Below are 14,421 nucleotides of genomic sequence, written 5' to 3'. Positions count from 1 at the left end.
TACACAAAAAAGGTCAATGGTAAGCAAAGAACTCTTATTAAATTCACATTACAATACAATACAAATGTTAGATACAAGGACCAAAGAAGGGGGATTTAGCAGCATTGATCTGTAGGACAGGATTGCAGCATAACAGGAGACATAGCTATGTGCTGGAATGGTGAACCATCCTGCTTCTTACCATCCAGTTCCAGCTCTGGAGCTCCTTCTTCACCCCTGTGCACACAGCTGGAGCAGGAGCAGGAGCACTGAGATCCACAGCTACAAAATGACTAGCATGGACAAGTAAGAGATAAAAAGATAAAGTGGTTCAGACACACTCAAAACAGGATGCAAAGGCTGTCAATATTTGAACAGCTTGAGTCAATGAAAAATGTGTCATATCCAGAGCATCTTGAATGTACTACACTGAAAATCATCTGAAGATTGGATTAAGCAATGCAGAAAAGATAAATCTATCTGCACACATCAGTTCATATTTGTATGTACCTGGGGAAATGCAATCAGCAGGGGCCATGAGTAACAACAGATTGTGTTGCCACTAGAAGCACTATTTCAACAGAAAGAACCCAGAACCCTATTTTTCAAGCTGTCAGACCTTGGTTTAGCTATGGATAAATGTAGACTTTTCTAGTGTCTGAGCTACTTACCAGACTACTTAATGTTTGAAATCAGTGTATTGCAAAAGGAAGAATCAGAAAGACCTGTGTATGGACAAAGACGACTCGAGAACTGGGGTTGTTCAGCCTGGAGAAGGGAAGGCTCCAGGGAGACAAACCTTAGAGACCCTCTAGCACCTAAAGAGGGCTACAAATGAACAGGATAGGGACTTCTTACAAGCATGTAGTGATAGGACAAGGGGAGTGGCTTTAAACTGAAAAGGGGTAGATTTAAATTAGATGTTAGGAAGAAATTCTATAGTCTGAGGGTGGTGAGGCATTGGAACAGGTTGCCCAGAGATGCTGTGGATGCCCCACCCTGGAAGTGTTTAAGGCCAAGCCGAATGGGGTTTGAGCAACCTGGTCTAGTGGAAAGTGTGTCTTTGCCCACAGCATGGGGATTGGAACTAGATGATCCTTAAGGTCCCTTCCAAACCAAACCATGCTAATATGATACTCAAAATTATATAATCATATGAATAACTGCGGTTTTGTACTTAGTGTCAAGCAGCACATAAGTGCTTTTTACCTTGGTGCAGTGCAAGCATTACTCAGATTACATGTGCAGGGAGGGAGATCTGTACTTACCGTAGCCCTTCCCATTTTTGTGGTTCGCATTTTGCGAACAAGGGTGAGATAAAAGCCAGAGCCAAAACAGTTCTTTAGAAAAACAGGAGAGCCTGAGCAGAAGAGCTTCCCTTGGGATATGATGGCTACTCTGTCTCCAAGGATGTCTGCCTCATCCATATGATGGGTTGACAGAATAATAGTTCTGCCTAGAAGGAACAAGGAGGAAAGTTCAAGGCATGGACTCTCTCTGAAACTCAAAACCGTGTTTAGCTTTTTGGCAAATATTTCTCTGCACCAAAGTCAGCCCCAGGTTTGCCACAACCATAGATGTCTGTTCAAAGAATCTTGTTTGCTTGTGCTCATATCCCACTACTCATGAGAGTATACACAGCAGGCACATATTGCATCTATGACAAATTTTAAAAATCCCACCAAAAAAATCAGTTAATCTCTTACCTGGGCGATATTTCAGCAGAAGATCCCAGATAGATCGCCTGGAATACGGATCAACTCCAGAAGTGGGCTCATCCAAGACTACCACTTTTGCCTCACCCACAAAAGCAATGGCAACAGACAGTTTCCTTTGCATTCCACCTACCAGAGGACAAACAGAGCCATAAGCATAAGATGAGTTATATAAGTTGCAGGGATGTAATTACATTGCTTTTTGGTTTGGGGACAAGCTGCTACAATAAAATGAAACCTGCCCTCAGACACATATCTACAAAGATAAATTAATTGTAATTCTTTTTCTGAAATTCAAAACAGGTCGTTCAAATTTTTTTTTTTTTTAATACATAATTTCCATCTACACATTGCATTTTCCACTTCTTGCCAGAAGCAAAAGCAGGAAGATATGAGGTTTTCATGTTCTTTCATGAAACTAAACAACTTTTATGGTTGCAATCAGGACAAAGTAGTACAAAAACAGATGGCTGTTTATTCAAATCAACCTTTGAATCTGAAAGTGAGAGTTATTTAAATATATTATGTGCATTTGTACCTTTAGAATGGAAGAAACTACTCCTACCAAATAATACAGTACTATGGAGCACTGACCCATACAGGGGGGCAGAATGATAATATAGCATTTAATTTGCCTTGAAATAGTAAAAGGTTTTATTTTGTTTCATTTCTTACATTAACCAACCTTTTATATACATATTTATTTACAACTCAAGCTTCAAGTATATTTGAATTTGTTGTACATTTATAAGCTATAGAAGCTTTAGGGACAGGTTGTGCCAGCTTTACTACTTGTACAGTCCCATTTACTTGTTGAAAAGAAAGCATCCTCCCAGTGTGCATTGGTGTGTCTGAATATGACCTCAAATATGTAACTTGACCAATAATTGCCCCAAGGCCAGGTAAGATGGGGCTGTGAGCAGCCTTGTCTAGCAGAAGATGCTCCTGGCCATGACAGTGGGATGGAACTAGATAATCTTTAACATCCCCCCCAGTCCACACCATTCCTTGATTCTATGAGAGACAAAGAAAGGGCAGCAGGACAAAACATCTCTAGAAAATCCTGTGGGCACCTGACAAATTCTGAGCTTCTTCATTTCTTTTATGGGTGAGGCCCATGTCTTCCAGCATTGTTTCCAGCTCTTGCTCAGCTTCTTCCCTGGATCTTCCTTTCAGTTGAGAATAAAACAAGATGTGCTCTGCTACAGTAAGGCTGTGACATCAGATAGAAAGGCAAAAAGGCATATTAAATACTTAAGCTGGTTTTATTCCCAAGCAGCAATAAATTCACCCTAGATTCATCTTGCTAAAGGAAGAGAGGTTGCATTACCCTAAAAGATCTTCTCTGGTATCAACACACTTCACTTGGAGGTCATAGTCTCTTTCTTTGCTTTTTCTAAGCGAAATCTGCTACTAAAGGAACAGGTACAACAGGCATCAAACCATCCATTTATGAGAATAAAATGGAAGAGAGTCTGCTTGTGAGATGAACACTAATTGAAGTGAAGCTGGAAATCACTGAAGAAGGCAGTATGTGGTTGAGTGGTAGTAAGAAATAGGCACAAAAATATTCTGCTATTGCCCTGTTAACTCGGATTTTTTTGCTTTAGAGGTCCTAAGTTATAGTGCATGAACCACCAGGATTCTCACACATGCAGACTGGGACGTTTCTTATTGAAGCCAGCATGGAGTGACACTTACTGATTGAATAAGATGTTGTGCTGAGGGCACATCCCTAATCTGTGCCGAATGGAGTCCATGTGAGTCTGGATGTCCAGGCCACCAATCAGCACAGTTCCAGATGTGGGTGGGAACAGGCCTGTCAGTATCGACCTGGGAAAACAAAATGAGGAAATTCCCCCTCTCCAGTCTCTCTGTGCTAAACAAGGAAGATACATTACGTGATTCCACTAGATGGAGCATGATGACTTCTTACTGTAGCTCTTGAAGAAACAACTCCAGTGAGAAGCATGCATGCAAGTACTCTTCATCTGCTATAGAGAACTGCTAACATCATTTTTGATACAACTGTCTATATGGTTCTAGCTTCCATTGACAAGTTGCATGTTATATCATCCCTACATACAAACGGGTCTAAAATGAAGCTCAGTAGGATGAAAAAATAATAATGGTTTGAGGTCTCCAGCCATGCTAACTCATGCCCTAAATCTTTATTTTCTGTAAACTAGAAGACTAAATATTTTGTTGCAAATAAGTGGCATCTCTTAATAGATTTGGGTGATTAGTAAATTTTCCAATTTAAAAAAGTTCAAAGCAAATTTAAAAAAATTATTTTTATCAGAAGAATAAAGCACCTAAAATTTACAAAACATTTCAGCACATTAGGATACTTTTATTTTGGGTTGAACATATTCCTTGTGAAACAACTAAAAAAATTAAAATTCAATTTAAAGTGCCTTTGAAATCAAAGTGTTTTAATTGAAAAACCCCTACAGTATTTTGCTGAGAAAAGTCATAATGAAACATTCAATTCTTTCAACATTTGGTGAACTTGTCACAGATTTATAGAAGGTTTTGTCCACCAATGAATCCTGTTTTGCCAAATAAGGTTCTGTACAAAGAAAATTAAGTATCCTTAAAGTCCAGCTTCCTGGGATGACAGGTTTCTAGGACTAGAGGAACATTTTAATCTGGACATGGATGTTGCATGCATGTAGTAATTTTATTTTAAAAGGGCCTGTATTTTATACTCCTTTGCACACAGACCAATTGATGAGATTGACTAGAGCCAGTTAGAGAAACCAAGAACATGTGGAATGTAGTGGCTTGCAAATTTTCAACACTCTCAAGCAGAAGATCCTTCTGTTTCTTCACCTATGGTAGTTTAGCCATGGGAAATGAATTCTGGGGGAGAGAATTGCTTCCTTCTCTCTGCACTTTCACTTGTTTGTGTCATGCACTACTTCCCTCCTAGGGCTTTAGCTAATCCAGAATATCTTCTCTATGCCTAGGGGCAGCATTTCCCTGTCTGGAAAAGGCCTCATGTTGTGTGTCAAGCCAGCTGCAAGGGTAGCAGAGAGACAAGGGAAGAATGAAAAGACTGCTCCAGCAATACAGCACTGCTCTGGATTTGCTTCTTCCAAAAGAACAGACTTACATGGTAGTTGTCTTTCCTGCTCCATTGTGACCAAGGAAGGCTGTGATCTGACCCTCATAAAATGTAATATTTATCCCGTCTACTGCTGGCTTGGGCCTGTTTGCAAAGATCTTCACCAGGTTCTGAATGCATACTCCTGGAATCAATCCTGTTGGCTCGGGCTCAAAGAAGGTATTTACTTGAAAGGCAAGAAGTCAAAATGAAAAGAGAATTAAAACATCTGTTTTAATCCTAGTTCTGATGATGACAACACATCAGTAAGTGCAGAAGCAATAGCACATACCCAGCATAATACAGCACCATGTTCCAGGGCCAGATTCTCCAAGTCACACCAGTACAAAACTACAGCCAGATTTCTAATTGCAGTGCAATTTATTTAGGTTCACCCTCATATCAATGACATCAGATTCACCCTCATATCTATGACAGGAGAAGCAGAGCCCAGAATTGTGGTGGTCTGTGGAGAGGTAACTTATTGGACCAGGGGAAGCTGAACATGCTTTCTGTTCTCATTGTGTAGCAGGAAAATTATTTGGAATTGTTTTCTGGAAATACTTCGATAGGCTGAGAGAGTACATTAAACAAGCAGCAGGTTGCCTTTCTAGCTGGGCTGAAATCTGCCATTCAAATAATCTGCCCAGCTGTGCATTCTTTGACCATGATGCTTAAAAACCTCCCCAAACACAAATAAAACACCACAACAAAAAAAAAAAAATTGCCTTTAATCCTGGTAGATGAAATTCATCCCATTGCTGAGACCAGGTCAAGATTTAGATAGTACCTAACATGAGCACTATATGAGATGGCTTTCTCTCAGGATTAAAAATGCATTATTGCAAATAGCACCATCAGGACATTTTATTGCACCAGCTTCTAGACAAAACAAACTTCCTTTGAAGTAAATTAAACCCTTGGGCAATGTGAATTATGGGAGTTGAGAAACTGAAACTGAAGACCTTGTCCACTTTTGTTTACAAAGAATGCTTCAGGCTTTGTAGGAAGGCTTATTTTGCAATTGCAGCTTACTTAAATTGTTCAGTACCCAGCAGGCCTGTGTGGAGAGCAGCCAATGTGATCTGGGCAGCCCCACATCCATCAGCGACTTGTGGAATTGTCATTATTGTCACCGACTATACTCAGGAAAAAGTTCCAAATCTGCTGTACATGAGAGAGCTGTGTGTATTACAGAACAGCTAAAAGAATTGACAGAGAATGGGTAGCACTATTTTAGATATAATTATGTTTATGAATGACTTTTCTTTTGACTTGTGAAAGGAATCTAGGTTTCCATTTACCTTGCTGGGACAAATACAAACATCTCTGTATTCACAAAAGCTCACATGGAGTCTGGCTAGATAGTTATGCATATACTGGCAATTGAGGCACCTTCCTTGGTTTTATATGTATCATAAGCTTAGATCATATTTGTCTGCAAGACTCACTGACAATTTTCTGAGGCAAAATGTCTGATGATCTCCCTCAGTATCTGCTTTGCATCACCTGAAGGACTGGTGGGGGGTTGAGCTCTCTTCTTTTGTGATTCATATATCTCAATTTTGATCTTGTATCATCATTGTTATTGAGCTATACTAGATCTACTCTTGGCTTCTCCTCATGCCTCCCAGTTCCTGGGTGGCTGAAAGGGAAGACAGGCTTTTTTGTGCAGTGACAGGCAGAAAGCCCTTCCTTTGTGGCCACAGAGCAGCTGGAACCTGGGAACTAAGGAGTAAAGCACCAAAAAGATAAGGCATTACTAGGAGAAGATTGGCTGAAATAACCTTTAACCTCTGCCTGTCTTTTTCCTTTGAAGTCCTGTCCTGTTTCCATTCACTCTGAATACATGTTTTCAGTGCCTACGTGAGGAGCTCTGATGACCCCACTTTTATCTCTCACTCTTCAAGAGAGTCAGAAAGGGCTCAGAGCTGCCTGTAGCAGTTACTTGTGCTACAGAATCCACATGCATTCCTCTGAGCATCTCATACAGAAAACTCCTCTGGCTCACCACAAAAGAAGACATTGGGGCTTGAAAACAAGACAGGTCATTCAGGAATTCTTAGGTGATGGCTAATGTCAGCATCAGAAAAGGCTACAGACAGACACACAGAGCACTTCAGATAAATTCCTTTGAAACCAGCCTTTTCCTACTTGTGCAAAACACACTAAAGATAGGCAAAAAAAAAAAGAAAAAGGAGGGGTGGGACTAAGAGGGAGAACATTCCCCTCAGTGTGTTTTTATTGAAGTCATGGCTCTGTTTAATTTTAAATAGTCATTGTATATGTCTCTGAGGTTTCCTCAGCATGGAAACTAACTTGCCAAAGAAGTAGCTTTGCATTTGTATGATAAAAATACAAATTAAGGAGCTCTTCTGGAAGGTAGCTGTCTTATGTGTAGTGGCTAAAATATTCTAAGGGATGATGAATGTAGAGGAATAAATAAGAGTTGATGTCTCTCGTGCTTAGCTCTTGCAGGTAAATGTTATCACCTACTGGACTCCTGCTCTTCTAGCTTGGCTCCAATCACTCCTATGTCTAGGTTGTTATGAAGTACAATGAGTATAGTATCTCAGAAGTACTCAGGTTGCTCTCTCTCCTTACTATTAATTTCATCTTTGTCCTGGACATCTGTCTTAGGCTTCCCCTGCTCGCCGGGTTCTTTTTCTCGTTTGTGTTTACATTGTTTGTTTTTACCATCCTTCTTCCCCTGGCTGTCACTCTTTTCTTCTGTCTTTTCAGGTTCTTCAGATTTATTTGTGTTGCTTTCATTTTTTTCCCTTTCCATGGTCTTCTGATCCACACAACCTTCTGATTCTGGACTTTTTTCTATATAAACCAAAAGCAATCAAGATTTAATTAACAAAAATTTAATATTCTCTTATCATTAGAGGTATTTTGAGGAAAAGTAAACAGTCCTAAGCCTTGAGCTTTTCAAGGGCATTAACCATCAGTGTTTTACTCATGTTAGGAGTACAGCATTCAAAATCATCTAGCTTAAAATCTGCTTCATGGTGTCAAGATCAAATATTTAAGGAAAATGACTGACAATTTTGCAGTAGTAGACTCAGGTAAGATCCTGACTAGCATTAGGTACATGTTTAACATTTCATCCATGCAGCTCTAGACAAAGTTCTCATCACATGAGGAGAAAGACCATACAAACATTTCCCAGACATACAGGGAATGAGAGGAATTAAAAGAAAATTCAAAGGGTAAATGAAAAGCAAACTGCTGAACTGCAGCTTAGATTAAAAACACCAGGCCAAAATGAATGAGTTGGTATTACCTTCTAAACAAGAACTTCTGGCTCACCAATTTGGTCTTAGACATTGCAACCATGAAGGAAAACAGTCCCATAGGGTCATATATCCATTATATCCATTGCCTCTCATCCTTCCACTAGGCACATCTGAGAAGTCTAGCTCTTTTGAGCTTTCTCTCTTCAGGGTGAGCAGACCCAGCTCTCTCAGCACCTCATATGTTACATGCTCTAGCTCCTAATCAACTTGCTGGCTCTTTACTGAGCTTATTCAAGGTGATACAAGGGTGGCATATATTATGATCTTGCTTAGAAAAAGAAAGTAAACAGACTTAAATTAGTGTCAAACTAAATAGAAAAGAGTCAAGTGTAGAAAAGTAGGAAACCTCAGTGTAAAATTAACATTTCATGGATGTTGTACTGAGCAATAAGAACTCCTTGAATTTCTCAAAAGGTGGTGGTTACAGAGTGGGGATTTGATGCTGCTTGTTAAGCCAGGCTTTAGATGCTCTCAGATGGAACAGTGACTCATCTCTAATGACTCTAATGATAGCACACCACTCCAAGGTCAAAGGCACTTGCCAAGACTCCCACGGTCTCTCACCTTTGCAGAACCCAGATAATGGAAATATTATGGAGTCACCTTTAAGCAGATCAGTGAAGTTATTTCTAAAGAACAAAGTTTCCAAAGAACTCACCATCAGCAGCTGCTGTTTTCTCAGCTTCTGGGTTTCTGGAGCCAAGCCAATAGGATTCCAGCACAGGGAAATACCAAGGCTGTGGTAACCCATAGTCCCCTAAAACAAAAATAAGCAGGTAAAGTGCACTTCATAACTCTATTCTGCAGTAGACACAAATTCATCTGAGCAAAGTCTAATTATAAGCACTTGTAGTCCCAGTGTTGCATATCAAGAGGTCAAACCATGTACCAAGTACCTGACAGAACAGATTTTGTTCACAGTTTTGTTTTTTCTTCTTTTGGACAGCAGTAAAATTTAGAAAATGTAATGTGACTTGCCTTACCTTGTCTTAAGTAGAAAGTATTTTAATTGCAGAATGAAGCTAGTCCCTGAATGCTTACAAACCAGGCAGCAGCTCACTGCCTAAGATAGGATCCTATCCTCACTCACGGACATTCTTTTAATGCCCACTTAACACTTGAGGGTAGACATGGCTGAAAGGCTTTTCAAATTTACACTTATTACCCTGGGGCTGAATTTAAAACTGGTAATGAGGAAGGAACTCTGACTGTTACTTCAGCACATAGTCTTTCAGAGAAAATTGACAACAGTGTAATCCTCTTCTTAAACAAAAATGGGCTTTTTTAGTTACAGGTGAATTCAGTTTGGATAAGAGACAGCACAATAACATTACCAGTTCTTGGCACATCAGATCAGAGTTACTGGAAGTCAACAGTGCTTTTCTGGATCATATTTATTTAGAGAATGCAGGAATTTGAGCTTCTATGTTTAAAACTGCCATCTTTGTGAACCCAGATGTTATTGGCCTTGTGCTACTTATTCAAAATAGGCAAGGGAGATCTGTGATACTCATTGAAAGATGGTCAGTTTTATTAATTGAAAACCACTGCTTGTGAAAGTGTTTGCTTGCTTGTGAATTAACAGAAACTACCTGTGTTTCAGCCAACCTCTTGTACTCCTATTCATGCACAGAAATGCTCTGTCTGCATTCACAAACAGTTTGCCTTGTTATGGACTGTATTATTCTCCTCTGAAACTACTGGCTAAAACAACAGCTTCTCATTCAGGATGGATGCAAAACCCAAGTGAAATTTGTTATGGAGCAGAATGCTCCAATAGCCAAAGAACCATTACAGTAATGGGCAGTTGGTTTCAGAGCAGACTTTAGCAGGACAAGAACTACAGGCTTCAAAGAATTATTAGGGAACTCCTGTAGTAACCTCAAATAGTACAGCATTGGCAGGGCTGCACGTGTGTCACAGAGAAATTATATGAGAAAACCTATAGCAAAAGAGCAGCAGAAAGACAAGACAGAGCAAATATTGGGAGGAAGTGAAGCTACTAACTAGAAGCCCTGAAAGATGCTGCTTTTATGTAAAGTGTTGACAGAAAAAATTTATTTGCATCTATGAATGAAGAAATTTCTATTGTTTAATTCCTGCTGTGTTCATGCAAATAGTCCACTGTCCACTCTTCTTTAAACAGCGTTGCAAAAAAGAAAAATAGCCATCTGCCAAGAACACCTAGAACTGCAGTCCACATGCAGGAGTAATAAATTAATGAAAAGAAAGCTCACTTGCTTGTACAGCAAGCAAGAGTTGGCAGTTATTATATTGTAATAATATTCAATACAAAGCAAGATAACCATTTAAGCTAGAAAGACAATTTTTTTCACACAGAAGGTTGCAGAATTTTGTAATTGATCACTAAGAAAATCCTTTTGTGATCTCGTACTAGAATTGTGATTTCCATTTAGAAATAAAATAAATCTGCACAGGAACTTTCACAACTGCAGACACAGCATGTGTCTTAGGAAACAGTACCATCCTTTAAGAAACAGTTTGCATAATGTGGACAAAGTATATATGTGAATTAGAACTGTCAAATCTGTATTTTAAAAATTTAAAGAAATCTCACTAGAAATGGTTGAAACTTTTCAAAGGAAAAGTATATATACAAATTGGGTTTTAACAGACAATGTTTCTGTAGATTTATTTTCCATTTCAATTATAAAACAGGACTAGAAATCACATCCTCCTTTTTACTCCTTCTTCCTTTTTCATTCTTTTCAGGAATAAAACAGGAGAGAGAAAAAAGAAAAAGAGAAAAGTGGAAACCCCTAATAAACCAGCAGTGCTAAACTGGATAAGATTCATAGTCTACAAGGTCAAGCACCCTGTTTCTGTCAGTGAAATACACAGAGACTAACAGAGTTTACAGCAACTACCAGTACTTTGTATGAATAAGAAACTGACATACCTGGAAAAACGTTATCAAGATACCAAGAAAGTATTCCATAGAGAAAAGCATCAAAAAGCATCATGTTAATGGAAAAAAGAAAACTATATTCATCTCCCTCCAAGGGACTGGTTCTGATGTTACCCCACTGTAGGCCAAGACCTTGTTCTTCATAGCGTGACAAGTATTCTGTACCAAACCCAAAGGCTACTTGAGAAAGTAAACTCTGGAATAAAGGAAAAATTACATTCAGCCCTGACAGGGAGACACCTTTAAAAAACCCCAAACAAATAATCAAACAAAAAACCAGCACAACAACAACAATAGAAAACCCAAAACAAAAACACTCCCCCCACCCCCCAGCCCTGACTTTTAGGGACTGGACTTTAAAACTTGCATAACAAATGACATGGGAAAAGTTCTTTCATTTTTATATTGCCTGTAATGTTTAAATCTTTGCAATTCTAAGCAGTATTTAGCCATAATAGACTGAATTCAACCTTGCCTGTACTCTCTTTAACTACTAGATAACCTTCACAGGTTGTTTTTTTCCTTCATAATGTCTGTTTGGAAAATGCTGTAGCTGCATCTAGAAGTTTGCAGTGTACACCTTTGACTACCCAGGGGAAACAAAATATTTCCTGAGCGTATGAGGCAGAGCTACTGTGAGTAACATGACAAAAAGTACACCAGATGATCAGGATAAGGAAAACCACAACTGCTTCCTCTGTCATGTCTGATTCTAACACAACAAACTAATATAGTTTATACTTAGTTTATAACTTTATACACTTAATTACAGCTTTCGAAGTGTTTTGCTTTTCTTTATATTTCCTAGTGGAAGAAGAGAAGACAGTTCCTTCACCTATGCTGTTAGAATGCTTGATAAAAGTGGGGAGACTGGACTTAAACACCCACTCGCCTTCCTGACACATTGGGCAACGTAAAATCAGTCTGAAAAATTTTGTAAGATCATGGTTCCACCTCAAAAAACAGCAAGAAGTTTCCAGCTCCCCTGACTTGTTAAGTATCTTACCTAAAATGGAAGAGAACCAACAAGGAAACACTGCATGGAGAATGTCTACAACTTGTTACATGAAAGGTATTTCTCAGAGCTTTGGCACTGCAGCTCAATTGCTAACTCTTTGGCTGAGGTAAAAAGGAATGTGAACCTGAGGTCTTCTCATCCTTAGACATAGGGTGTTAATGAGGTTATAGCACATGAGAAAGATAACTGTCCCCATTTTGTGAACTGCCTTCATATTTATTAAACATACCAGAAGTTAGTTTTGCTTTGACTTATAGGGAAATATTCAAAATATTTTAAACATTTTAGCATTCTAATTTCCTGGAATTCAAAAAATAAAATAAATTTAATTGAATTTTTTAAAAAGCTATGAATCTATCTCTTGCACTAGATCTGCTAAAGACTTCCTTGCAATCCTTAATTATTTGAGAGATATTTAGTGGTGTCTCTCTCTGAGCCAAAAAAGCCAAGAGGAAGGGGTGTGCATTACTTTGTGATTCTCATATGCACTGTGAGAAGGGGAGCGGAGCTGCCACAGAACCAGTGAAAGGCTTACTGCTAGGATCTTCAGATTAACAGTCAGACGGTCTTGCCAGACAAAGCAGACAATGTGGGGCAGGTACAAGGTGAAGTAGATGACTCCACTGCAGGCAGCTGCCAGATTTGCTTTGGAGAAGAAGGTGCTGAACAAGAAACACTGCATGATGGTGGCTGTGGTGAATGTCAGTAAGAATAGAAAGAAGAGAAGTGGATTGCTATAATGTAGCACTTGTCCATGCTGTAAGCAAAAGGAAAACAGAAAAATTGACAACTATTGCTGCTTTCTCCTGGCAGGAAAGGTCAGAAATTCTAGCAACATGCAACAGGTAAAGAGTAATAAACCAGTCTTTCTTGGTTAATACAACTTCTAACTCTCCCAGATATTAGTTTCAACAACAGGTCATTACAATAACAAATAAGGGCATTCTTCCTTATCAAAATGCTACACATTTATATAAAATATAGCAGCAAGCTCTTAATATAGAGCTTAGTTCTCAGGTAGTGGAGAGAATAGGTAGTTCTCAGAGAGAGCATCCGAACTATCTGGAAAAGTTATAAAAATTACAGGAATTCTGAATCAATAAAGCAAAAGGTAGAAATTTTTTTTTTAGATTTTCCTGAAAGTTCTGTTCTTGCAGTCTCTTTTTCCATTGAAATAGTTGCACAGTTTTTAAGCAAACAAGTACAGGATATTAAAAGTTAATCACATATAGTGAATTACAAGATTAAAATTCTGCAAATTATTATCTCTTTGATTTAAAGCAATAATTATTATTTATTGGGAGATCTGCATCTGCCTACAGGAAATACAATACACAGAGTAACCAGCCTGATGAATTTTCTATGAGGGATCTCACAATAAATCTTTACTAGTGAATTTATTGTTCTGTCTCTGCCAAGTGCTGATGCTGTTATGAGGTCTGCCTAGAAGAATGTGCCTGCTACGTGCTGTGGTCAGAACAGACCTCCACCATTCACATCTCCCTACCAATGGCCACTATTCTTTCTCAACAGCAAACTGGTATCAGGAGTGCAAACACAAGAGTGAGTTTGAGAGTAGCAATCCTTACCATAATCAGAGCTGTGAGGAGGAATGTGCTCACAGCCATCATGGAGAAGCTGTCTAGGAACCAAGTGCACCAAATCACGCCGTTGGTTATGCCCCTGTTCTTCATAGCCTCTTTCAGACGCATTTCCTTCTCCAGCACTATACTCTTCACAGTCATGGACACTGAATATATCCAAGCAAGCACCATGAAGATGGGAAAGGCTCGGTTTAAAGTGATCATGAAGCTATCAAAGCAAGAAGGAATAAATTAAATTTAGATAAAACAGAGAAATATTAGATTAACAGCAAAAATGAAAAGGAAAAGGTGTGGGAAGAGTACATTAATTAAATATGGTGCTTGAATTCTCAGTCAAAACATCAATAGCATTTCACTAGTAAATCTTACAAGCATCCTAAATATTAATAAAGTAATGGTTTCTGCATTCCCATGAGACAGATGAATGTTATTTGTATTTTACAAAGAGGTTCTAAGGGTTATTGAAGGCTATAAAATATGTGGTGCCTCATAAAAATACATCTCTCTTCACAATGAATTTCCATAATGCTTTTAGATCTACAAAGAATATTTTAAGACATATGTTAACATAAACAATATGGGAGTGTCACTGTTTTTCTGCTTCCAAGATTCACTGACAAGAGAAATAAACAAATCAGTCATTAAAAGCATTATATGCTGCCAGCAAGGCTGCTGAAATTCATACAAACCATGAGTCACAGTATTGTATCTGGCTGAAATATAGTTAATTTTCCCCATAGCAGTCCTCACAGTGCTGGGCTTTGC

The 14,421-nt window shown here is 38.7% G+C and overlaps 1 protein-coding gene across 3 annotated transcripts in view; it reads right to left on the bottom strand.

Moving 5' to 3' along the window:
• ABCA4 (ATP binding cassette subfamily A member 4) overlaps nucleotides 1-14,421 on the bottom strand; it is a 68,770-nt gene that overhangs the window by 20,835 nt on the left and 33,514 nt on the right. For all 3 annotated transcript variants that reach the window (XM_079314373.1, XM_079314374.1, XM_079314375.1), the window contains 11 exons: nucleotides 13,642-13,864; nucleotides 12,588-12,809; nucleotides 11,026-11,230; nucleotides 8,764-8,862; nucleotides 7,408-7,632; nucleotides 4,813-4,990; nucleotides 3,396-3,527; nucleotides 2,768-2,907; nucleotides 1,686-1,823; nucleotides 1,248-1,435; nucleotides 182-272 (listed from right to left, as the gene is read on the bottom strand). In XM_079314373.1, coding sequence (XP_079170499.1) covers nucleotides 182-272; nucleotides 1,248-1,435; nucleotides 1,686-1,823; nucleotides 2,768-2,907; nucleotides 3,396-3,527; nucleotides 4,813-4,990; nucleotides 7,408-7,632; nucleotides 8,764-8,862; nucleotides 11,026-11,230; nucleotides 12,588-12,809; nucleotides 13,642-13,864 — 1,841 coding nt within the window. The remainder of the gene's footprint in view (nucleotides 1-181; nucleotides 273-1,247; nucleotides 1,436-1,685; nucleotides 1,824-2,767; nucleotides 2,908-3,395; nucleotides 3,528-4,812; nucleotides 4,991-7,407; nucleotides 7,633-8,763; nucleotides 8,863-11,025; nucleotides 11,231-12,587; nucleotides 12,810-13,641; nucleotides 13,865-14,421) is intronic.

Source organism: Erithacus rubecula (genome assembly GCF_903797595.1).
Source record: "Erithacus rubecula genome assembly, chromosome: 10".
NCBI classification, from domain to species: Eukaryota; Metazoa; Chordata; class Aves; order Passeriformes; family Muscicapidae; genus Erithacus; species Erithacus rubecula.
Note: the sequence above shows the minus strand (reverse complement) of the source record. Positions and strands in the feature narration are given on the sequence as shown.